Here is a 25,571-nt window from a genome sequence, read left to right as displayed (position 1 = left end):
TGGCCCGAAGCCTTGGCTCTGAGAGCGCCGGTCTTCTGGTGATCCCAAGAGCCAAGAAGTGTTCCGCTGGTTCGAGAGCGTTCTCCATCCGGGCACCGGTGTTGTGGAATGCTCTTGCCCCTTAGATCCGATCTGCAACCTCAGTGGAAATGTTTAAATCTAAGCTTAAAACACACTTCTACTCTATAGCATATGAATAACCTAAACTGCTCAAGTGTAATAACCTGTGAAGCCCTTTGAGACTCTTTGTGATTAAGGGCTATACAAATAAAAATGACTTGACTTGACTTAAAAAATAGAAAATTAGCTGAAGAGCTGTGAGCCGCTGCATCAGCAAGCAGCAAGACGGCAAACATGGTGTCGAACAAAGATATTAATTCCATTATGTAAAGAAAATACACATTTTTTGACCTATGACTTTTTTCATTGAACTTAACATTGGTATGAGAGTCCATGTATTTTCGCTTTGTACCCAAATGAATGCTTTTTTTACTAAATACAAGTTTTTTTGCGCCTCTAAGAAACACTAAATATCACACACTGTCCCTTTATGTTAAATAATTATGTGTGCAAACTGAAACTAACAAAACTTTTAACCCCCTTAGATTTAAAATACCACTGTTCCCTCTCCTACATTCCAGTCTGTTATGTTCTGTTTACGCATCCCACCTCCTCTTATCCCAATATGGACCCCCATGTCTTGACCAATCACATGACGATTTGAGGCCGCCCCTCCCTGAGAAAGAGGAATACTGTACTAATAAAAAAGAAAACAAGTTGTCCATTGGTCACGTAATAAACTGTTGGAAAAAACTATTTTCTTCGCCCTATCCCTACAATTTCATATTGTGTTTATTTTTTTGTATGTGAGCGTAAACACAATCCACAAAATTCCCTGTAGCGACAGGCGGAGCTCAGAATATTCAGCAACAGTGATTGAGGAGGCTGTCCGTTACTAAGCAACCACAAGCTAAACCTCCCCGGTGGACTTCAACTCATGGATTGCAGACTTCACTGACAAACATATGGAGTAAAACGTATGAGTTTTATATGGAAAGTTTGAATGTATACCTAATGTTTATTTCTGACTTCTTGTTTTCTTTCCGAATTCATACGTCAGTATCGTAAAGCGAGTCAACATGTCGGACGACGAGGAGAGCGCTCCTTCGTTTCTCGACGACGTAAGGGTAAAGTTTATCGAGGAGAAAGTTTGTCAATTTTTACAAACGCCAACTCGAACTTGGGAAGAATTCTCCGCTAGGCAAGACTTTCAAACGCTGCTGCTAGACTTTTTTGAACAACACACTACTGTTTATTTTTCTTCGCCTAAAACTGGTGTTTTGGTCGCCACTCATGAGGTACTGTGTGACATTAAATAATTCACCAAACTAGCATGTTTGCTAGCAAGGTACATCGTTTAATAATGAGTCAAATGATCATTGTTTTCTTTATTCTAATTTAGAGCCCCAGTTTTGTCAGAAGTAAGACCATTTACACAACGAAAAAACATTCTGCCTGCGTCCATTCAGAAAACTACAAGGAGCTTTTACTTTTTGGTGTCCTGGCTCCATGTCCAATACTGCATTTGTCTATTGTAGTTGAACAGGTGCTCCCATAAAAGTCCTCCTTTTATCTCTTTTCTTCCCCCTAGGAGCTGTGTATGTAACTTAAAATTGTTTTTTTTTCTAGGTATGTACACCTCTACTGTGCGGCATCTGGAACCAGAAGACATGGCCTCAACTCTTATCTGAGGACATTAGTCGAAATGCACAGAGCATATGCAGTAAAACATCGGTTGTACGCAGATGTGCGTTGGGGGAGTCTGTCCTCACTGTCCCAAATGATACAGATTGGCTTGAAAATGTATCCGATACTCTCAAAATGTAAGAGTATAACCCATGCATTAGAGATACAATTTAATAGAAGCAAATAATTTTCTAATATTTGATTTATTTCCATCTTCCCTTGGTTATGGAAGCTATGACAGAGCTCTTGCACACAAAATAGAGACCCAGGTCAGCAACTGGACCAATCAGATCCAGCGAATGTTAAAAGAAGATTCATCAGACATACTTCAAACTGACAGTAATCCCGGGCCTTGTGCAGAGCTAGGATTCTGGGCTTCAAGGCGGAGAAATATTCAGAGCATATATCAACAGGCACGCATTGAAAATGGTCGTATTCTTTATTTTTCATTTTCTGGCATCCCTTACTGTTGACTTTTTCCTCATTCTGTTTAGCTTCAGAGTCCTGTTGTCCGGAAGATGGCAGGAATGTTGCAAATGATGGAAAGCAGTTATCATCCTGTAATAAAGACCTTGATTGAAAAAGTGTATGACGGTAAGATATTTTTAATCAAACAAGATCCTATTACCCAAATTAAAGTAATAGGCAGAATTAAATATAATTTACAAAAAAAGTTACAATAAATGTGCATACAACATATAAACCATGTTTATATCCAAGTTTTTGCATTTTTGTACATTTCAAAACCTGTAAATTCTGTGATCATTCATCATCATAAGAGTTAGCCTTGTGTACACTTTAAGAACTACACAACCTTTACATAAAAGAAAAGCATTTTGTGTGTGTGTGTGTGTGGGGTGCACCACTGAACATATAAATGATTATCTCCTATAACTATGAAAATGGTGGATTTTCCCTTTATAAGCACTCCAAGAAGCAAAGGATATTGAACTTCATCTACAGCCACTGGGTGTTCAACTTTCTCAAATGGAAAATGAAGAATTCCCACTGGTGGAAACATCTATCCCTACACTGTTTCACATATTATTCCTTATCTGGACAAGCTGTCTATCTTATCAAAGGCCTACACGAATTGTTGTCTTGCTTCAGCAGCTCTGCAATCTCTTGATTGAACAGGTACAGTTTATGATTTTAATGGTTTTTTTCTGTGATACTATATGCAAAATGTATATTGCTAATGTATACCATCTGTGACAGCATATAATGATTAACACTTTACTCTTTGGTTTTATAGGCATCTACGTATTTGACTTCAGACTTGCTACTTAGGGAAGACCCTGAAGAAGGACTGTACACAGTAAAAAAAGCGATCAAAGTCTTTCGATCTTTCCAATACAGTTATCATACCCAGTGCGAGAAGTTGGCAAGCCATGAAAAATATGCAGCCTGGGATTTCCCATCAGCCGTGGTTTTCAAACGTTTTAATAACTTCCTTAACCGCATGCTCCAACTTGAGGTGAAGTTTATATTTGGTATATTTAGACTCCAGGCACTAGTTTTTATTGTATATTCTTCCATTACAGGACATATTTGAAATAATGCTGGAATACAAAAGGATGGAAAAACTGGAATTTGGTGGTCTGAAAGGCAAGCTGTTGAGTGAACAGGCTGCTCAGTTGTACGCAGAGTTCAATGAGCACTGCCAGATTCTAATACACTGCGATCAGAGTCCTCTTGACTCCCAGGTAAAATCTCCATAATATGTTTACTTTAAAAAACTAAACCGACCAAGTCATCTAAACCATATTTTCTTTTGCACTATAAAACAAATTGTGACTGTACCTACAGGACTTTGAGATGGGTTATCAGGACTTCAAAGTGAAGATTGTGGACTTTGAATGCAGATTTGCTAACCTTCTATGCTCAGCTTTTAAGGATTGTTCAGAACTTGAATCAGCGTTTAAAGTAAGAGAAACTGGATATAAAAACTGTTTATCAAACTGGTGTACCGTACTGTCAATGGCTCAGCTGCTGTGAACGAACAACCATGGCACTTTGTTCTCTCTCTCACTCTCTCTTTTGTAGCTGTTAACTATTGTTGGACCCTTTCTTGAGAGAGGGAACATTAGAAAAATATTCAGCCCCAACATTCCTCTATTGCTGCAACAATTCAGAGATGAGCTTGAGAAATGTAAATTTCTCTTCAAGTCACAACTCAATGAGGTTGGTTGTAAACATTGACTTGTATTCCCACCCTCGCTTTTTTGTTTTCATTTCAATCTTTGAAATAGTTTGTGTTGGAAACAAATGTAAACAACAACAAAAAAAGGTATATTTAATTGTATATACCTTTATTCTAAAATTAACTTTTTATGCAAGCTTAGTGCAATACTCAGCTGCTTTTTATCTGCAGATGGAATGTTGTTTTGGAAAGAATATGGCTCATGTATCTGGAGTTTTAAAATGGACAAAAATGATCAGAAAACGTATCGAAGAACCATGGGAAAAACTGAAAATTGTCCTCAAGAGGTTGAGTAGAAGATGTCAAGATTTACATTTTTACATGTTAATGCAATATTATGCTAAAGCTCAAGATTCATTATTTAGCATTTTCAGATCTGCTCGAGGTGCGGATACAACAAAGGAGCATGTCATGTACAAGGAGATGATTTGTCTTCTACACCAGTGTGAAGAACACATTTACACTGAATGGTGCAAAGGTTTGGAGCAAGCTTGCCAGATTAACCTGAAAGAACCACTCCTATTTAGAAACTCCTCAAACAACCTCATATCAGTCAATTTCAATCCCAAGGTGAGTTCACTTTTGTTTGACCAATTAGTCAGATGCACATCATTCCCACCGTTTTTTTCCTTAAATACTCATGTAAGCAATAGAAAATGTATTCAAATTATCCCTAAAAGCACATTATTGGAAATGGGAGTTTTTATTTGAAAAAAATGCCAAAAACAGACATAGACACAAGTTGAGAATAAAATGAAATTTAATGTAATCTATTCATTCTAAAACTAGAATAAACAAATACAATAATCTAAACAACAGTTTATCTCATCTCAAGAGTGTATGACATGAAAACCGGTTTATATATTTATCTGTGATAGGGGAGCTGATTTATAAAATAATCTTACTAGCAACTGTAGTTTCATAGATCATTCTTTTGTCTCTTTAGCTGGCGGAAGTTTTGAAAGATGTGAAGTACATTAAAACGTTTAAAGATGACATTCCTGAGGCAGCCATGACTATTCATGAGAAGCGTGACGTCCTCACAAAGGTAAGCACCATAGCCTTAAGCATTATGTCAATTTTTTAAATGTTCTAATTTTCTATCTGGATTCATTGTTTTTAGTATGTAAGGAGTCTACAACTCATAGTACAGTGGTACAACAATCTTAAAAAGACTGTTCTTGAAATTGAAGTTGCCCTCATAAGAGACAAACTGGCTTCAGTAGACCAACTGTTGAAAATAGCGGAGAGCGACTTGACGTGGCAAGACCAGGACTGTTGGAGTCACATATGCACCATGAAAAACCAAGTCCAAGACCTTGTTGTTCGAGCCAGTAAAGCAAAAGAAAACCGTGACGCCATTCACTCTATGATAAAGAGATGGAGTATGAACACAATGTTTTGCAGAAAAGAAAACAAGAAAAACTCATTGCTACAGCTTGAGGACAGGGGAGACCGTGTTAAGAGGATATATAGCTCCATAAAACAAGATGGAGAGATGATCCACAAGTTGGTACAAGTACGGTACATAATGATTAGAGTAAGAATTCTCTCACATGCACTTAGACTAATACAGCATTTAATGTGTATTTGTTGTTGATGTCCACGAAAAACCATCATTAGGAGAACATGATGCTCTTCCAGGCAGACCTAAATTCAGATGCTTGGCATTCATACATGGACTACGTGGACGAGATGGTAGTTGAGGGTCTCTTCAGCTACATTGGCCACTCACTTCAGTTTTTCTTACACAACATGGACTCCAATCAGAAGCAGGCGCCTATTTTGGAGGCTCAGTTAACACTTACAGCCTCTGGCATGAGCTTCCATCCATCACTGCAGAAAGATGTAGCAGATGGCTTCTACGAGCTTGTAGAAGGACTGGTTGGAGATATTTTTAAGGCCTCAGCAAATCTCAACAGGTTGGCTGTGGATTGTAGCATGGAGAACTACCAGGTACTGATTTACATAGGCAGTAGCAGTGGACTTTAGGCTATATTGTCTTCATTTGCTATGAGTACGGATAAACAGTAATTGAATCAATTAACGGATCATTACACACCCCCCAAAGTAAAAGAAAATGTAAAATAACATTTTAAGCCAAAATTGTCCTTAATTGTCACAAATTGAATCCTTATAGGTTTTAATGGAAGACATGCTTGATTTGTTGGATTTACGCAAGGAGGTGATGGAGAGAGTTGAGAATGTCCTGAAAAAAGCCATATCTTATCAAGAACAGTTTGACTGCTATTCCCATTTGTGGCAAGATGACCGGACAGAGTTTCTCAGCCAATTCCTATTGTATGCACGAGCGCTGACACCTGAAGAGGTTGAGTCTCACAGGGCGGATATTCTCCCTGACAGCCCACCAACTGTTGATCACTTCCAAGAACAGGTGAGTGGTGCCTTCCCCATGATCTTGAACTGATTAGTTCAAAATCATATATGACATTATATTTTTACACCCTGACTTAACAGATCAATTATTATGAGGATCTGCACTCTGAATTATGCAAACTTGAAGACTCCAAGGTATTTGATGGATGGTTTCGAGTGGACATTAAGCACTTCAAAATCAGCTTGCTGAACACTATTAAGAAGTGGAGTTGGCTTTTTAAGGAGCATCTTTTGACATATGTAACAAACAGGTCACCATCCACTCAGTCAAAACACAAATATACCTATGTGCCATTCTTACGCTTCACATTCCTTTCAGCCTTGATGAGCTTCAAGAATTTGTCCGCACTACTGTTGAAGGGCTTGCCATGTGTGTACCTAAAGGTGATTATCACAGTCTAGTGGAAGTCATGAGTCACCTCATGGCCATTAGGGACAGACAACCTGTCACTGACAAGATGTTTGAGCCTCTAAGAGACACAGCAATCCTCCTAGAACGTTATGGAGTATCCATTCCGGACAAGGTCTATTCACAGCTCGAGGTAATGGGAAAGTAAAATATTTTTCCTTGTTTCTTTTCATGTGCAAATGGACACTTTTACCAATATTAATAGGAACTCCCCGATAAATGGAACGGGGCCAAAAAATTGTCCTTAAAAGTGAGGAATGAGGTCGCCTCCATGCAAAATGAGGAAGTGTTGGTTTTACGAAGGCGCTGCATGGAATTTGAGGTCACAACTAATAATACTTGTTTATGCTTAAGTAAAATGAGGTGTTTGAGAATGCAATATGTCATTGAAATTTAATTTTTCTTCAGGTGAAACAAAGCCAATTCAGAGAGATCTTCAAAGTCACTGCACCTTTTAATTATGAAACACCTCATCCTTATGCTAGTCTGGAGAATGTATGTGTGCTAAACCTTTGCTTTATATTGGTCCAAGAATTTAAAATGTTGACATATTTCTTCTCTTCTGTTGTGTAGTCTGAAAAAGCTATTCGAGACTTGGACAAAGAGTTGTCAGCACTGCAAGAGTCAACAAACCTTTTTGATGTCACAATTCAGGACTTTAAAGACATTAAGCTTTGCAAACGAGAAATAGTTGTTCTGAAAGAACTGTGGGACATAGTCATATTTGTTCAAGTAAGTCATCAGAAAGAAAGGAAAGTAGCACAAGATAAAGTTAGAAAAGTACAAGTAAAATGCCTCAAGAGCCAATAACTCAATAATCTAAACAGCCTGCTGTTGGTATGGTCATTGATTCTCTGGCCACTAAATGCCCCAATTAAGCTCCTTTAGCCTAATGACCCCTACGCATGTGTCTTTATCTATACAGACCAATGTGGAACACTGGACAAAGAGTAAATGGAGGAAGATAAACGTTGAGCAGATGGATGTAGAACTGAGGGGGTTTGCCAAGGTGAGTTCACCAGTAGTGCATGTCTTGCCTGCCATGCACCAATGCTTTGGTTATTACATTGGGCTAATAACAAATGATAATAACAAGCCTTCTGTTTTTGTAGGATATGCGAAAACTTGACAAAGAGGCTCGCAGATGGAATGTGTATATGGGCCTAAACCTTTTTGTGAAGAATCTGTTGACGTCAGTACGAGCTGTGAGTCAGCTGCAGAACCTTGCGATACGAGAGCGCCATTGGGTTCAACTCATAAGGACCATGCAGGTGTTTTCTGCTTGAGAGAAATACAAATGTATTTCTTTCTAGAAAATGTTTCCTTTTATGTGTAGATGAACTTCACTGTGACTGATCAAACCACCCTGGCAGACCTCTTGGCTCTGCAACTTCATTTTTATGAGGATGAAGTCCGCAATATTGTGGATAAGGCTGTCAAAGAGATGGCCATTGAGAAGGTCTGTGCATTTTTTACTTCATATATATTCATTGACAAGGGTCATTCATATCATGATAATGTCATCACAAACATAACAATTACAGGAATTTGTGTTTTAATACATTTTATGCCGATGTGTACTGTTTTAATGAAAATGAAACACATGGTTTTTCCATGGCAGTTGAATTCTGAATTCTGTTGACGTTTATTTTCAGGTTGTGACCGAAATAAGTCAAATATGGGCATCAATGGAGCTTTCATATGAAGATCATTACAAAACCTCTATCCCTCTTCTTAAATGTGATGGAGAGCTGATTGAGATGCTTGAGGATCATCAGGTAGGTTAACCAGAGTAGTTGCTTGGAATGGGTTTTATCATCTGAATTAAGGCTATAGCTGTAACACACCCAACAACTGGTTCTCAAGATGAGGTGTCTGTTGGAAGCACTCATAGTTAAATGCTGAATAGTCGAGAATGTAAAATGGGGCCTCCCTGTCTGACTGTCTAACAGCACAGCTGAATCCGGAGAGGTGCCTATTGAGTCGTAAGATTTATAGCTGCTGTTGCACATGGGGTATTGTTACACCCTCGGCGATCTTTGTACATGTACACCAGATGCATTTGGGGGGGTTGTAGCCAGCAATTAGAAGTCTTTCTACTTTAGTGCTTCTGTCTTTGTGTAAACAGACCACATCCCTCCCCCATTTTTTTGTGGTGTGCTAAAACAATGAAATTGCTTGAATAAGTAACTGGTTCATGTTACGTACACATAAATATGACACTCTCTGCAGATATATCTTTAAGGTTGTAACCCACATTAATAACTTATTGCTTTTATTCCAACAATGTGTGTATATGCTTAAGGTTCAGCTCCAGGGCATCTTTCAGAGCAAACACATTGATCACTTTCGTGTCCAAGTTGTGGAACTTCAGAGACAGCTAACGGTGGCAGACTCTGTGCTGATGGTCTGGATGGAGGTGCAGAGGATGTGGATCTATTTGGAAAGTATCTTTAAAGGCTGTGATGATATCTGCCAGCAACTCCCAACAGATGCGGAAAGATTTCGGATGATAGATGCTGAATTTCAGGTCCTCACTTACATATAATGTTTCACATCTGAAACATCAGGAATCAAAATTTAATATAGTTTCTGTTTTTTTTTCAGGAGTTAATGTTGGACAGTGCAAAAACCAAACATGTGATAGAAGCCACAAATAAACCCAAACTCTTTGAGAAGTTGGAATGTCTTCAGAAAAGGTCCTATATTCTATCGTAGTATTTTAAACATGAATTATGTTTCCATAATTTCTTTATGCACGATTTCATCAGGCTAGCTTTATGTGAAAAAGCTCTCGCTGAATACCTGGAGACCAAAAGAATTGCATTTCCGAGATTTTACTTCATTTCATCAGCAGATTTGTTGGATATTCTCTCAAAAGGAAGCCGCCCCAAAGATGTACATTTTTTTCCAGTTTTGTTTTGTGTTATTTTAATCATAATAAGCTATATTTAAATACTAACTGTAGTTTAATAAAATGCATTGCTTTTCAGGTCACATGCCACCTTCTAAAGCTATTTGATAATATGTCTGACCTAGAATTCTCCAATAATCAACCGAAACTTGTGGTGGGAATGTACAGCAAAGAAAGAGAGTATGTTCCATTCCAGGAGGAATGTTTCTGTAATGGAGCGGTAAGATATTGGGATTTTAAAAAATTGAGAATAGAAGTCATAATAGTTTACATTTCAAAATTGATTTTAATATCTGATTTTTAACTTCCACAATATTGTACAATGTACCTACTGACAAAATGGATATTGTATAAGGTTGAGATGTGGCTCACCTGCCTGGAAGAAAACATGAGGAAAAGTGTTTGGAGTCACCTGTCTGAGGCTGTGTCAGCCTACGAGGAAAAGCCCAGAGAACAGTGGATTCTAGACTTCCCAGCCCAAGTTGCTCTGACTGCCTCACAGATATGGTGGAGTAATGATGTAGAGCTTGTCTTTAAAAGAATGGAAGAAGGATTTGAATCCGCTCTCAAAGACTACAACAAGAAACTGGTGAGAAAAGGATGTGTTCAAGTTTTTAATCCAAGGCATCATGAAAACGTTAGATTCATCCACTTGTGCTTGACAGTCTTACCAGCGCTCTGTCAGGTTAACATGCCCTTGACTGCTGTTTCTGTAATGGCTCCCTGTTTTCAACAGACGTATTGGAGCTGTCATGCAAGACCAGTGACAGAATCATGTGGTTCACATACTTGTGCTGTGGCGACCACTCAATAATGTGTTAGACTTTTTAATTTGTTTTGTTATTATAACCTTTTAAACAATCTCCCTCAGGTTGCTCAACTAAACTTGTTGATTAACATGCTGTTGGGCGAGTTGAGTCAAGGCAACAGACAGAAAATCATGACAATTTGTACCATTGATGTACACGCGAGAGATGTTGTCGCCGGCTTGATTGCCCAAAAGGTGAGTGATCTAGGATGAAACCAATTGAATTGAAAGCAAACACGACCTTTTGCAGGTAAAGCTCACTCTCACAGTTAATACTTTTGCATTGAACCCCATTATGTTAATATTTTTCCTTAAAGACACTCATTTTATGGCCTAAGATAAGTTAAAGTTGTAGTCAGCTCAGACAGCTATATTTATTCGTCACTGTGTTGCAGTAATAGCATTTCACCTTCATATCTCTTAGTTTGACAATTATGTGTTTAGGTTACAAACTCGCAAGCCTTCCAGTGGCTTTCCCATCTGCGACACTGTTGGAATGAGCTGCAGCGCCACTGCTTCATTCACATTTGCGACGCAAAGTTCCCTTATCTTTACGAGTATCTTGGAAATACACCACGACTTGTCATCACCCCCCTTACAGACCGGTAAGATGCCCATTGTCATTCAGAAAACACATAAAATGTTTCACATATGCTTTATTCCTCTATCTTCATCTTAGCTGCTACATCACACTGACACAGTCACTACACCTGACTATGAGTGGTGCACCAGCTGGTCCTGCTGGGACCGGCAAAACCGAGACCACAAAGGATCTTGGGAGAGCAATGGGTATCATGGTGTACATCTTTAACTGTTCTGAGCAGATGGATTACAGGGTTGGTTATTTGACAAATACCTTTATCAATTTCTTATTTATGTATTGAGAGTTGTTACTTTTGGGGGGCGGGTTCTGCTTAGTCAACCGGCAATATCTACAAGGGTTTGGCCCAGACTGGAGCATGGGGCTGCTTTGATGAATTCAATCGCATCTCTGTTGAGGTATTGTCCGTTGTTGCAGTACAGGTAAAAACAATCCAGGATGCCATTCGATCTAAAAAAAAGAGGTAAAAAGATAACATCTATTTCTGCCAAAGTGAATATCAGCAGTTCTAATATCATGGTGTTTCCTTAGATTTCTCTTCCTGGATACAGAAATTCTTCTCAAGCCTTCTGTTGGTATCTTCATTACAATGAATCCAGGCTATGCAGGGAGGACCGAACTACCTGAGAACCTCAAGGCTTTGTTTCGGTGGGAATTGTACACATTTATAATTTCACATAAGATTGATTTAAATTAAAGCAGTGCTTTTTTCATGCTGCCATAGACCCTGTGCAATGGTGGTACCAGATATTGAGCTCATCTGTGAGATCATGTTAGTGGCAGAAGGCTTCTGTGGTGCCAAGGTTCTAGCCAGGAGGTTTACTTCTCTTTATACTTTGTGCAAGGAGCTTCTTTCCAAGCAGGTTGGACATTAATCATTTCTTACACTCCTGTTTAGTTTTTTTAAGTCCAAAAACACAATTTCTATCTGATAGGACCACTATGACTGGGGTTTACGAGCTGTTAAATCTGTTCTTATGGTGGCTGGTGGACTCAGAAGAAGAGATAAGGCAAGACCTGAGGATCAGGTGATGAATTAACAAAAGAGAAAATGAAAGTATTGTAGCACAATTAAAGCTAATTACAAATAGTTCTCTTTTGGTTTCACTGTGCGTGTTTCTTAGGTCTTGATGCGTGCACTGAGGGATTTCAACATGCCTAAAATTGTGACTGATGATGTGCCCATCTTTCTTGGACTGCTGCGAGATCTTTTTCCTGGCTTAGAAGTCGAGAGGGAACGAGACTGGGACTTTGAAAAGGAAGTCAGAAACACCACTGTTTCTCTTCGACTTCAGCCAGAGGAAACATTTATCCTCAAGGTTTATCTTAACATGCCTCATAAAAAAATACATTTTCAAACGTTTTGGTATGTCATTACCTTTCCCCCCTTTTTAGGTGATGCAATTGGTGGAACTTATGGCTGTGCGTCATTCTGTCTTTGTTGTTGGAAATGCTGGAACAGGAAAAAGCTCGGTTAGATAATAATTGTTTTTAGTCCCACGAAAAATACTGATGCACTATTCTTTTGATTGATTGTCTTATATTGTGCTCCCTTCACTAGATATTAAGGGTTCTCTACAAAACATATGCACATCTGAAGAAGAAGCCTGTCTGGAATGACCTCAATCCAAAAGCAGTTGACAGAGATGAATTGTTTGGCTTCATCCATCCTGCAACTCGGGAGTGGAAAGATGGCAAGCTTATATTTTTTAAAATGAAAATACAGTGGAAATCCTTACACTGATGCTGCAGTACCCTTTGACTTGTGGTTTATCCCTCTTTTTTATTTAGGGGCAAATTCCCACTACCATTGCATTTAGTTAAGGGGTCCACTGTATATTTACAACTAAAGTCTACTCTTCACGTTCATAGTATGCAAGACCAAAGACCTTCAAATGAACATTAGTTGAACATCGTCTTTTGTTGTTTACTGTTCTCTATCTCAATACAAGGTTTGCTTTCATCACTGATGCGAGAGCAAGCCAACATGTCCAGCCCAGGTCCTAAGTGGATTGTGTTGGATGGAGATATTGATCCAATGTGGATTGAATCACTCAACACAGTGATGGATGACAACATGGTACCACCCTTTTGTTCATTCGTACACTTCTTTGCAACACATAGCAACTGGACAAACACAATCTTTCTTTAACCATCCTTTAGCAATCACACCATTGGGTGGGAGACATGTTGCTATTTTTCTAATTAAAAATGGATGGTCAGTTGTTTTTATTGTTTCATTGTTTTAAGTATGTGTCAGCGAACTTTATTTAGGGACTGTAAAGCTGTGTGCGTTCTTTCAGGTCTTGACTCTAGCTAGCAATGAGCGTGTTTCACTCACGTCATCTATGAGGCTTGTATTTGAAATTGGCCATCTAAGAGCAGCCACCCCTGCTACAGTATCCCGAGCGGGAATCCTCTTCATCAACCAGCAAGACTTGGGCTGGAATCCGTGAGTCTTCAGCGACCATTATTTTAATCACGTGTAAAGCACAAGATGGAATGTGTTTTTTTAAAGTAGAAAATCTCTGACTCTGAGTTTCATGAACTTCATGTACAATTATTCCTTGTTGCTCAGATTTGTTGCTAGTTGGATTGACCAACGAGAACGGCAAACAGAAAAGGCTCACTTAACCATTTTGTTTGAGAAGTATGTCCCTCGTTGCATCGAAAAGATGAGAAGCACCTTCAAGACCATCACTCCAATTCCTGAAAATTCCCTGGTGCAGGTACAAAGGAAAAAAATCAGTTTGCTCTATACAGATCACTAGGCCAGACACATGTTTACTTTTCTGTTCTCTTATAGACACTTTGTACCTTACTTGACTGCTTTCTAACCCCTGGAAATATTCCATCCGACTCACCAAGGGAGCTTTATGAGACCTACTTTATTTTTGCCTGCATTTGGGCTTTTGGTGGGGCCTTGTGTCAAGACCAGGTATTCATGTAACACTTTGTTAATGATAACTTGAGTTTTTTGTTTGCTCCTATATAAAATGTATTTGGGTGTCATAAAAATCATTCTCCAATGTATATAACCCCAGCCCTCCAATGAACAATTTCAGATCAAACAAACTGCGTCATTTCGGAGTTATTTTTCTTTCTTTTCAATTTAACAAAGTCTGTTTACATAACTTCAATGTTTTCTTACATTTCTAATTTAATGTTATTTCCTTATACACATATACACATATATATATATATATATAGATATAGATATATAGAGGTATATTTATAGAGCTTGGTGGCCTTGGGGGTCGGGCGCCCGTCCCGAGATTGGGAGATTGTGGTTCAAGCCTCGGCCGAGTAATACCTAAGACTTAAACATTGGTACCCGTTGACTCCCTGTTTGGCGTTCAGCATTAGGGGTTGGAATTGGGGGGTTTGGTCACCTAAGTGCTCCCAACACCTCAGTTGGGTTGAGCGAGGGGGCTGGGAATCCCCTCCTCTGAATCAATCTCCCAAAAAGAGTCAGAAATGACTCTAGCCACCTCCCACTAGGGGGATATGGCTGTGGTATATATATATATATATATATATATATATATATATATATATATATATATATATATATATATATATATATATATATATATATATATATATATAATATTTATAGAAGCCATGTTAAGCCAAACCCTGATCATTTAATTTATGTAAAATAGATCTGAGCTGTCCTGATTAAGGATTTTAAAATATTTTCTGAAAATCTAGCTCTATGATTACCGGGTGGAGTTCAGTAAGTGGTGGACCAAAGAAATGAAGATGGTGAAGCTTCCAACACAGGGAACGGTGTTTGACTTCTACATCGACGCCCAAACAAAGCGCTTACTTCCTTGGACTGACATCGTGCCTCCCTTTGAAATGGATACTTGCACACCATTACAAGTGAGAATACCTCCAACTTCATACATAAAGACCCTTATTATTTCAGTAGTGAGGTAATTTCAAAACTCAAAACGTTCTCACAGATTTGACAGACCCTTACATACATTATCAGTAACATTTTAAGACAAATAACCAAGAATCAATAATGAAGATGTATTAATATTGTACATGCACCCCCAGTGAACGTCTGCAAGGCTGAAGTCACTTCAGAGTTTTTGGCAGGCTTGTTCCAGTAGTTGATAGGCTTGCCACTGTGTATGATTACCATCTACAACACCCCATGCTAGCCTGTGTGGGGTTGGAGGCTCGAGCAATAAGGCTTGAGCTATCACCCACGCTCTTTTGTCATTCTTTATGCCCTTGTATACAGCTGTGAATGCTCTAAAGAGTCTTGCTGAGCAATAATTATCAGGGTTTTGTTCTCTGCAAATGATGCTATTATGACAGAATAGTTGCGGTGTACTGGTGAAATACAAGAAATTATAAATCACATACAATTCACTGAACACATGTCTGTCAATAAATCACTCCAAAGAAAGCCTTAATAACCATGTATGTCTCTTTCCCCTTTCCTCCTGCTGTTTGTATGATTGCAGGCTGTTCTTGTACACACAGCAGAGACTGTGCGTCTTCGCTACTTCATGGACTTGTTGCTGGAGCGGAGTCAGCCGCTGATGCTGGTGGGGAACGCTGGAGTGGGCAAAACTGCACTTGTCAGAAATATGTTAGAAGGCCTGTCAGAGAGTTACACTACTACAAAAGTAGCATTCAACTACTACATAAACTCTATGGTACTGCAAGGTAAGTGGGGGGACATTGCATATTTGAATTCACTTGGGTGACATCTGCTGGTGCTTTTTCATCTCTCAAGGAGTGCTGATACTTTTCATTTGCTTGTTTTTGTAGAATTTCTAGAACGTCTGTTGGAAAAAAGAGCCGGCAGGAGCTATTCCCCTGTGGGCAGCAGAAAGCTGGTGTACTTCATTGATGATATGAACATGCCAGCTGTTGACGCATATGGTACAGTGCAAGCGCACACACTTATACGACAGCATCTGGATTACGGGCATTGGTAAGAAGGCACATTTTTAATATATCATTCATTCCTACCATTTAATTTATTTCTGGCATCACTTTAGGTATGACAGACAGAAGTTGTCTTTAAAGGAAATTTACAACACGCAATATGTTGCGTGTATGAACCCAACTGCTGGAAGCTTTAATATCAACCCAAGACTGCAGGTATGAATATAAGTACAAATGTCAACATACAGTTCATTTAAAGACATTTTGTTAATACTTAATGCTCTGTTATTTGTTTTGCATGGGATGGATACAAATTGTATTTCTCTTTAGTTCTTCAGAACACTTGTCAGAAATGCAACTACTTTATATGATATACAGTAATAACATGTATTCCAGTCATATTGTTCTAAAAAGTCAAGCGTTTCTCTCCAGGGAACAAGTACTAATCAAATAGTCACATTTGTTTTGAAAAACTAAGATGATGCTCTATTTGCTTTAAACAGCGACATTTCTCCGTGTTTGCGGTGAACTTTCCTTCGTCCGAGGCTCTGATGTCAATATTTGGGCAGATACTTAGCTGTCACCTGACGCAGCATCCTTTTAGTTTGCCTGTGCAAAAGAGCATTGCAGCTATTGTCCATGCAGCAGTAATGCTCAACCACAAGATGGATCTCAACTTTTTGCCAACAGCTGTCAAATTTCACTATATATTCAATATGAGAGACATATCTAACATCTTTCAGGTAATTTTGTTTCTAATATTGTTACTATGTCCTATAAGGATGAAGCGCAATATTCATCTGTCTGTGTATGGTTCAGGGGATCCTTTTTGCAGAGCCTGATAACGTGGAAAACAGTACTGATCTGCGTCTGCTGTGGTTCCATGAGTCGTGCAGAGTTTACTGCGACAGGCTATTAGATGTCAAAGACGTGCAGCTCTTCCAAAAGCTCCAAGCAGAGACTTTGCATGAATGTTTTGAGGTGTGATACAGAATCAGATCCAGAATCGACACATGTGTAATTAATCCCTCCACTAAAATATATTATTTTTCTTTATGTAGGAAGTTGAAGTTAAAGAGGTGATAAAGCAACCTCTCATCTTTTGCCACTTTGCCCGAATTGGCAAAGACTCCTCTTATGCTACTGTCACTGACTGGCCTATGCTTAAGTCCATCCTTACTGATGCCCTTGAGAGCTACAATGAACTCAATGCAGCCATGAATCTTGTGCTGTTTGAAGATGCAATACAACATGTGTAGGTTGGATTTATGGTACATTATATGGTATGAATGAAAATTGATCTAATTTTTAATATTTTCTTCTGAATTTAAACGTTTAAGGTTTGACTTTTCCTTTGAAAAAAGTAGGTAAAATAAATCAATGACAAAAATCTCTTGTTCCCTAGCTGTCGAATCAGTCGTATCTTGGAGTCTCCTTGCAGTCATGCCCTACTGATTGGGGTTGGAGGCAGTGGGAAACAAAGCTTGACTCGCCTGGCTGCTTACATTTCATCTGTGGAAGTCTTCCAAATTACTTTACACAAAGGTTACGGCATCCAGGACTTCAAGGTAAACTAGAGACAAATCCAAGATTAACGTCATTTTAGCCTAAATGTTTTTTATGTCATTGGTTATGTACAAAATATCCATAGTTAATAAAACAAAGGTGAAAAATCTTAATTAATTCCCTGTGGCTGCATGCACGTTATTGATTAAATTTTCTTTTACTGAGATGCTCTGTTGATGCAGGAAATAATTGTCTGATTCCATTAAAGACCAAGGTGAATATTTCAATATCTCAATGAAACTGGTTTTGTGGGTTCAATGATCTAAGTTTATCTTTAGATGTTATTGTGTCATTACATGAGTTAAAGTATTGATTTTAGTAAGATGTGTTATTGTTCATATATGTTTTCGTTAAATTCATTTGTGGTTTTGTGCAGATTGATCTCGCGGGTTTGTTCCTTAAGACTGGTGTGAAGAATCAGCGTGTAGCTCTCCTTCTGACTGATGCACAAATACCCGATGAGCGCTTTCTCGTCATTGTTAATGACTTACTGTCATCAGGTCTGAATCTTTTTTTCATGTTTTTCTTGTTCAGTGCTCAGGCAGATTTTTTCTTGTTTGTTTAGTACAAAATCATTTTGATTGTGAAATCCTCCGATGCATGAAAAATGAATATTGATCTTACATGCTGTGATATATATAATGATAGCTGCACCTCATGTAGGAGAAATTCCTGAAGTATTCACTGAGGAGGAGATTGAAGGGATCGTGTCCGCTGTGCGAGCTGAGGTCCGTGCTCTCGGCCTGCTGGACAGCAAGGAGAACTGCTGGAGGTTCTTTACTGACAGAGTCCGGCTTCAACTGACAGTTCAGTTTTCAGAAACCTCACTTCACAAATCACTTTAACGCCACAAAAGCCCCATCACTTACCAACCGAAATAAGACAATTTTGAAACACAAGACTATTATTATGCAGTCCTTATGAACGTATAAAAATGCAATTCCATCAACACCAAAAAAATCTCTGAACTAAACTAATATTACAATGACAAAAAGCTCTTGTTCCCCAGCTGTCGCATCAGTCACTTGTATATAGCAAAGTGGCCTAGCATAATTAATTTGCATTGGAATGGAACCAAATGTCACTTTATTTTATGCTTTACAATGTACATTATCATTTAAAAGATATGGTTTAAAATTTTATAAATATCTTTAGGAATTTGATGTCTATTTTGCTTGGGATTCTTTTGCCACTCTTCTTTGTGTTTGTCTTTTTCAGAGTTGTTTGCAAATGCAGGATGGGTCACTTTCATTGTTAATGCAGAGAAAGCATACAAACATTTGATGCACAATATTTAGATGTACTGTTTCTCTGGTTACTTTTGTTCTAGGTGGTATTGTGTCTGTCACCAGTGGGAAACGAGCTCCGACTCAGGGCTCGTAGATTTCCGGCTCTCATCCAGTGCACTACCATCGACTGGTTTCATCCATGGAGTTTAGAAGCTTTGCAGTCAGTCAGCTATAGATTTATCCAAGAGATTGATGACATTGAGGTAAAAACAAGTCGAAATACATTTCTCAGATGGCGATATTTTTCAACATCTAGGTTCTGATCATTAAAAGCAAGATGTTATCGAAGCTGCATAGGCATTTTCTCAGTGACACAGACACGAGGAGACTATAATGAACCCCTTTTAATTATCACAGTGCAGCTGGATTAACATTTTCATAGATCCTTCATCATTAGTTCGATGTTGAGGTTCTGACAAATTGCCCAACACATGCCCGAAGACGCACTGCAAGTGCGTGCATTACATTGTTTTCCATCATAGCAGTGAAGCGCTCCCGGTCTGAGATCATTTATGTTAATGAGCAAAGAGTGATTAAGCAAATAACGACCCACTAAATAGGCACAGCTGTCACAAGCAAGTGTCCTCTCATGTAACCATGTGCCAGATTGCTTCTTTCCATCTGCCTCTGTGTGGATGTTGATCGGGGACTAAAGATAAAAACACCTATCATGATGACTTGAGGGGATACTGAGGGATATTGTAGTACTATTGAAAACTTTTAGTAGTGGATTTTCTTTCTTGGATGAGCATTTAATTGTACGTGACCTTATATTAACTGCACAAGACATTCAACAGTGACATAGTGAAATGTTTCCCAAACATAGCAGTAATCTGTTTAAAATTATTATTTCTAAAGTTATCCACTTAAATGACTGTCATTTTTTACTCACTTTATATTTGTTAAATATGTTTGTATGTGTACTCTTGGAGTTTACAGCATTTCAAATTAAATCAAATATCTTTGTAAAACACTTTTATGCAGTTGTAACTCAGAGTGCTGTATTGAAACATTCAGTGTGCAAAATGACAAAAAATTCCCTCCTTTTCCTCTACCCCAAAACCCCAACCCCCTAGAAACATAAGACACAGACAATGGTTAAAACACAATAAAAATGTTTTAAGAGAAATAAAATATGATCATGGCAACTATGTGGTCAGAGGGACCTGAGGGATGCTTATTCATACTGATAGGGATGGCAACAGATGGACTCAGCATTTTCAGCCATTGAATCACACCCTACCAGTGTGGGGCCCCCGAATGAGGAAACACTAAAAGATAAAAATGTAAATGAAAAAAATATTGAACAAAACATAGAATTTGTGAAATAAAAAGTAAAATGTGTTACAGTAACTGGTTAGAAGTTAAACAAAGTAAAACTGGTCAGTTAAAAGCAATTTAAAAAAAATTGTTGAGCCTTCTCTATAAAATATCAAGAGTCCCCGCAGACCTAGTGTCCTCCGGCAGACCGTTTTATAGGTGAGGACCAAATTGGCTGAATGCTGCTTCACCATAGGTTTTGGTCTACTCCTAGGAACAGCCGACAAATGGCTGCCAGAGGACCTCAGGGATCACAAAGGCTGGCATAATAAAAGCAGGTCATACAGATATAAAAGCACCAATAAAAACCTCGTAAAACTATACATTTAGGAATATAGCCACATTTTACTCAAAAAAAATACTTTTTATTTGTGGACAAAATCCATCTTACTTTCTTTCTCGAGAAGATTTCAATTGATCTGTCATACACATTATCAGTAAGTTTCTGTTCCATTAAGAAGTTATTTTTTATCGACATTAGGGCTAATGCAGAAGGTGGAGACTGTCTTGTCATATTTCTGGCTTAGGTTTTTTTTTCTATTAGGGGCTTACAATTAATTAGTTAACACTGGGACATTTCTATTTTTCTTCATCTTTTCAATGTGATTTATTTTGTTTCTGGCCCCTTGCCAATCATAGTTTGTGAAGCGTGCTGACATTTCCTTAGGCCAGCAGAAAAAGCCTTGCAGGCCATGACGGTCCACTACTGTGAAAACCTAGCTACAATGTCTTGTCGCCAGCATTGTGAATAGATGTCATGTATGCAAGCGTTTGTCAAATATCTTCTAGAAATGTTAAAATGACTAATTTTGAAATAGAAGTGGAAAAGGATTTTGCATATATCAGGCTCTAGTATTTTCTTGGGCAGCACGGCGGCGCAGTGGTTAGCACCTATGCGGCACAGTTCTGAGGTCAAGAATCGAACCTCCTGTGTGGAGTTTTCATGTTCTCCCCGTGCTTACGTGGGTTTCCTCCGGGCACTCCGGTTTCCTCCCACATTCCAAAAACATGCATGTTAGGTTAATTGGCTGGTCCAAATTGTCCCTAGGTGTGAATGAGCGAGTGAGTTGTCTGTTTCTGTGTCCTGCAACTGGCTGGCAACCGGTTCAGGGTGTCCCTTGCCCACTGGCCGAAGATAGCTGGGATGGGCTCCAGCACCCCTGTGACCCTACTGAGGATAAGCGGTGCAGAATACCGATGGATGGATGGATAGTATTTTCTTAATAAAGGTGCAAAATCTAAAGAATTGGTTCAGTAAAATCATTTTAGGGTTACATATCAATAAAAAAACAACAACTTTGATTTTGGGTTGTTGCGGGAATGTTTTATAATTGTTCTATACTGTATGTGTAGTTTCACTGCTTTACCAAAAGGTTGTTTTTTTCTTTGTAAAAAAAACAGGTATTTTGTGGCATTTTATGCCTGAAGTCATGCACAAGTACATAAAGACAAATCCCATTCTTTGAACGAGAACTCTCATACACACATTTAAGTATGTGTATGCACAATTAATCAACAATCATCAATGAGGACCCTAATATATGTTAAATATTGATAAATGTTTCTCAACACTAACTGTCAAATTATTTTTACAGTAGTTTCAAAGGTTAATCATTTTTGCTACACTTAAATTTCAGATTGAGTAAGTCGGGGCCACGATAGTAAGATGGAAAAACTTGTAGATGAATTCAAAATTTATGAAGATAATATTTCAGTCCCCATCAGCTTGCGGATGTTAAACTCTACTCAATCCACCTCGCCCTGCTCCCCCCATCCCCTACCCCTGCTTGTCTGTGTGCTTTTACAGCCTGCTGTCCAAGAATCCATCAGTCTTTTCATGGCCTACGTTCATACCAGTGTCAACCAAGCAAGTGAAAAATACCAGCGCGATGAGAAGAGGTACAATTACACCACCCCCAAGAGCTTTCTCCAGCAAATCACACTGTACAGGAACCTTCTGCAAAAGTCTCGAGCCCAGCTCCAGCACAAGATGAACCGGCTTGATAGCGGCCTTCGAAAGCTTCAAAGCACTGCTGTTCAAGTAAGTCAAACCATCTCCTGGACATGTGAAAATGTAGCCAAGGTAGAATCTTTTCATATGAAAACTAGGGTCAGCTTGAACACATTCAGTGACTTAACGTATAAATACGTTTTCAGAAGCATTGAACCTGAGTGCCATGATGTAAAAATATGTTGTTGGTGCAGCTCATCAGTAAGTAGTATCCCTCTGAGAATGATTTTGGTATGATAAATCAATGTTAAATAGCATTGGTGGATTTGATCAGATATTTTTCCTCACATCAAGGGAGCCCCCTACTTTCTTTTTTTGCTCCCTGTATCCAATGATTGAAGTGTGTAGGCGAGAGTAGTTAGTGAAGCAGTGTGTGAGTGAATAATATATGGATATGTCCGGACAGCTTTTTTTTCTTTCTAAAAAGGTTGGCAAAGTCTTTGTCATCAGCGAGAGATGACGTATCTTGGACGTTCGCAGAAACGCGATCTCCATGGGGATCTAAATAATTTCATCACGTCACCGGAGACATCGGGCCCTGAAAAGTTCATGCATCGATCATGCACAAACTCAGTGTTCTTGCAGTAAAATGTTTTTTTTTTGCAAGCAAAGTGGCCCTGTTTTTATGGAAAGCATTGTTTTGATATTGAAAGCATCACAAATGCGAAAAAAGCGCAAAAGTGAAGGTTCTGCTTGAAATGCATCCTTTTACAAAAAGCTGTTTTTATCAGAAGTTTTCTTGGAAACGAGTATTTTCAAGAAACTTAGCAATGTTCATCTTTTGTTTACTAAATGATAGAAATAGAAACATACTTTTTCCAATAAAATATGAGGGTTGAATTCTTCTTTTATGCCTGTATAGTTACTGAACATAATTTTCTGTTGGCCTTCAAAAAGGAGTAAAAATCACCAAAAATGGCTGGCACTGGCTCTTCCCATTTGAGAAAAACATCCGACATTGAATGAGTTTATTTCCAATCCAAGTGATATTTTTCTTGCCTACCACATTTAGACTTCAAGGTTAATATTAGGTAATATATGCAATAAATGTATTTCCCTTTTAGGTTGATGACCTGAAAGGAAAACTTGCAGAACAAGAATCCAATTTGACTTTAAAGAATGAGAATATTGAGGCTCTTATTACGAAGATTGGACTTCAAACTGAAAGGGTTAGCAGCAAAAAAGAAGCCGCAGATGTTGAAGCTCAAAAGGTTAAATTAAAAACTTTTTTCATGATTTTTTTTTTTTTTGTCTTTTTATGTCCACGTGCCCTTTTCAAGTTTTAAATACAAAGACAGTAATTTATCCAGTTTTTTTTTTTAGGTTCTTCTCATCCAAGCAGAAGTGTCCGTTAAACAACAGGATTGTGAGCAAGACCTTGCCAAAGCAGAACCGCTACTAACAGCTGCCACTACAGCGCTGAACACCCTCAACAAGGTACTTGGTGCTATTAAAAGGTCAGTCAAATCTGGAGTCCTTCTACAAGCCGTAAAACATTTATAACTCTTTTTAGGTAAATCTTACCGAACTGAAGGCCTTCCCTAATCCTCCCCCGGCAGTCATCAACGTGGCAGCGGCTGTGATGGTTCTACTGGCTCCACGCGGTCGAGTTCCTAAGGATCGGAGCTGGAAAGCAGCGCGGGCCTTCATGGGCAAGGTTAAGCTGTCATCATCTCAGTCACATCAGTCTGATGGATGCCAATCTAATTTTTTTTTGCCGGCCTTGACCCTGACCCATGCTCACCATCTCTCGCATGCTCACATTACGGCAGGATGGCTCCATGAATATGCTCACACACTAGGGGAGGAGGCACCACCAACACCCACCCAGACATATTTTAAAGCTCTTAATATTTGTGTTGCTACAAAAAGCCATCCAATACATTCACTTGAATTAAAGTAAAGGGATCAGAGTTTTTTCTCCTGACTTAGTCTTTCATTTGAGCTGAGAAGAAAAAAAAATGCAATATTATTGCCTGCTTTATGATGATGACTGGATTTGTGACCGATATCATTTGTCCGATAGAATAGATAAATGTGTTTTTGTGGGTATCCAATCTAATTCTTGATACATTTAGTACCCAAACATAATTTGTCTCCGTTATGTGTTGTATGTTGTATCAGGTAGATGATTTTCTGCAGGCCCTGGTGTCATATGATAAGGAACATATTCATGAATCCAGTTTGAATGTGGTCAAACAGTATTACCTTAAAAATCCAAACTTCCACCCTGATCAAGTTAAGACCAAGTCTACAGCTGCAGCAGGGCTCTGTGCCTGGACAATCAACATTGTTCGATACTATGAGGTTTGATACACATCTCACATTCTTTGTTTTAACCATTTGATTAAAACAGCGACTTGGTGTTATTTCAGATTTATTGTGAGGTCATTCCAAAGAGGCAGGCTTTGGCCCAAGCTAACGCCGAACTAGAAACTGCAACAACTAAACTGCAGGCTGTCCAAAAGAAGTTGCTAGTAAGTACAACTACTTTCTTCATGTTTAATATTAACTTAGTTGCTCAGCAGGTGTGTCATATTAAAACACTCAATTATTTACTTACTTTTCACTTTTTACTGCTTTTTAGGATTTGGATGCTAACCTCCAGAATCTAACTGCTCAGTTTGAGAGTGCTACAGCAGAGAAAATCAGCTGTCAACAGGATGTGAGCAACACAAACCAGACCATAGAGCTGGCCAACCGACTAGTGAGGGGCTTGGAGGTAATACATGAGAGAATTTGGAGGGCAGCAATGCCGGTTGCAGTAATTGTTAACTAATTTGCACCAGTCATACTGCTGGTGTTAGAAATTTGGTGGGGAATCACCAGGGATAAAATAGTCTCAATGAAATGGATTTGGAAGGCGTAAGTTGTTATCTTTTGGCAGAGTGTTCTGGCTGTGGAGAGATTTTACTACAGAAATCAAGGAGCGTGGCCTCATCTGCATGCATTTAACATTTATTGCTTGTTGGGCACTTGAACATGAGGCAAATGGCTTTGGCTTTGTGCAAACTTAACTGCATTTATTAAAAATATTTTTGAATGTATTAATTTGCATATTTTTTAATGACCATGATTTTGAATAGTTCTTAATTTGTAGAAAGTTGTACAATATTTTAATTTAAACACTGTTTTATTATTCAACTCATTTAATCATCTTCTGTGCTACAGTATATTTACTGCTATAGATGCTGATATCAAATGAAAGATGACCACTCAAGTGGTCATTTTACAAGTTCGACTTTCCTATCCCAGAAAATGAATGTGGTTTGCATGGAACAGCTTGGCTTTTAAGCATATCAAGATAAATGTTTCTTCTCCATGGCATTGACCTGGACGCAATAGTGTTCCGACTAATAAATCAGGCCATCTATATTTAATCATTAACTTACC

The 25,571-nt window shown here is 38.6% G+C and overlaps 1 protein-coding gene across 1 annotated transcript in view; it reads left to right on the top strand.

Annotated features, from left to right (window-relative positions):
• The first annotated feature begins 2,258 nt into the window (after positions 1-2,258).
• The window catches only part of LOC148371574 (dynein axonemal heavy chain 11), a 53,181-nt gene continuing 29,868 nt past the window's right edge, over positions 2,259-25,571 (top strand). The window contains exons 1-58 of the mRNA XM_088326114.1: positions 2,259-2,340; positions 2,672-2,883; positions 3,002-3,223; positions 3,291-3,452; positions 3,556-3,672; positions 3,793-3,930; positions 4,121-4,236; positions 4,315-4,519; positions 4,896-4,997; positions 5,073-5,468; positions 5,573-5,905; positions 6,090-6,344; positions 6,428-6,597; positions 6,666-6,888; positions 6,961-7,077; positions 7,164-7,250; positions 7,329-7,487; positions 7,681-7,764; positions 7,868-8,026; positions 8,092-8,214; positions 8,411-8,533; positions 9,061-9,285; positions 9,363-9,454; positions 9,527-9,653; positions 9,749-9,889; positions 10,025-10,258; positions 10,541-10,672; positions 10,922-11,082; positions 11,157-11,313; positions 11,396-11,541; positions 11,610-11,726; positions 11,803-11,941; positions 12,014-12,106; positions 12,203-12,397; positions 12,474-12,551; positions 12,640-12,772; positions 13,031-13,158; positions 13,382-13,530; positions 13,657-13,807; positions 13,885-14,016; positions 14,793-14,966; positions 15,563-15,767; positions 15,873-16,038; positions 16,106-16,208; positions 16,496-16,735; positions 16,812-16,973; positions 17,054-17,247; positions 17,398-17,560; positions 17,935-18,058; positions 18,222-18,364; positions 18,889-19,050; positions 21,975-22,208; positions 23,243-23,389; positions 23,502-23,615; positions 23,692-23,835; positions 24,303-24,485; positions 24,554-24,655; positions 24,766-24,900. Of these exons, the coding sequence (XP_088182240.1) occupies positions 2,265-2,340; positions 2,672-2,883; positions 3,002-3,223; positions 3,291-3,452; positions 3,556-3,672; positions 3,793-3,930; positions 4,121-4,236; positions 4,315-4,519; positions 4,896-4,997; positions 5,073-5,468; positions 5,573-5,905; positions 6,090-6,344; positions 6,428-6,597; positions 6,666-6,888; positions 6,961-7,077; positions 7,164-7,250; positions 7,329-7,487; positions 7,681-7,764; positions 7,868-8,026; positions 8,092-8,214; positions 8,411-8,533; positions 9,061-9,285; positions 9,363-9,454; positions 9,527-9,653; positions 9,749-9,889; positions 10,025-10,258; positions 10,541-10,672; positions 10,922-11,082; positions 11,157-11,313; positions 11,396-11,541; positions 11,610-11,726; positions 11,803-11,941; positions 12,014-12,106; positions 12,203-12,397; positions 12,474-12,551; positions 12,640-12,772; positions 13,031-13,158; positions 13,382-13,530; positions 13,657-13,807; positions 13,885-14,016; positions 14,793-14,966; positions 15,563-15,767; positions 15,873-16,038; positions 16,106-16,208; positions 16,496-16,735; positions 16,812-16,973; positions 17,054-17,247; positions 17,398-17,560; positions 17,935-18,058; positions 18,222-18,364; positions 18,889-19,050; positions 21,975-22,208; positions 23,243-23,389; positions 23,502-23,615; positions 23,692-23,835; positions 24,303-24,485; positions 24,554-24,655; positions 24,766-24,900 (9,204 nt within the window). The 5' untranslated portion in view covers positions 2,259-2,264. The remainder of the gene's footprint in view (positions 2,341-2,671; positions 2,884-3,001; positions 3,224-3,290; positions 3,453-3,555; positions 3,673-3,792; positions 3,931-4,120; positions 4,237-4,314; positions 4,520-4,895; positions 4,998-5,072; positions 5,469-5,572; positions 5,906-6,089; positions 6,345-6,427; positions 6,598-6,665; positions 6,889-6,960; positions 7,078-7,163; positions 7,251-7,328; positions 7,488-7,680; positions 7,765-7,867; positions 8,027-8,091; positions 8,215-8,410; positions 8,534-9,060; positions 9,286-9,362; positions 9,455-9,526; positions 9,654-9,748; positions 9,890-10,024; positions 10,259-10,540; positions 10,673-10,921; positions 11,083-11,156; positions 11,314-11,395; positions 11,542-11,609; positions 11,727-11,802; positions 11,942-12,013; positions 12,107-12,202; positions 12,398-12,473; positions 12,552-12,639; positions 12,773-13,030; positions 13,159-13,381; positions 13,531-13,656; positions 13,808-13,884; positions 14,017-14,792; positions 14,967-15,562; positions 15,768-15,872; positions 16,039-16,105; positions 16,209-16,495; positions 16,736-16,811; positions 16,974-17,053; positions 17,248-17,397; positions 17,561-17,934; positions 18,059-18,221; positions 18,365-18,888; positions 19,051-21,974; positions 22,209-23,242; positions 23,390-23,501; positions 23,616-23,691; positions 23,836-24,302; positions 24,486-24,553; positions 24,656-24,765; positions 24,901-25,571) is intronic.

This window comes from Urocampus carinirostris, chromosome 2, assembly GCF_059441175.1.
Source record: "Urocampus carinirostris isolate Australia breed hairy pipefish chromosome 2, RoL_Ucar_1.0, whole genome shotgun sequence".
NCBI classification, from domain to species: Eukaryota; Metazoa; Chordata; class Actinopteri; order Syngnathiformes; family Syngnathidae; genus Urocampus; species Urocampus carinirostris.
Note: the sequence above shows the minus strand (reverse complement) of the source record. Positions and strands in the feature narration are given on the sequence as shown.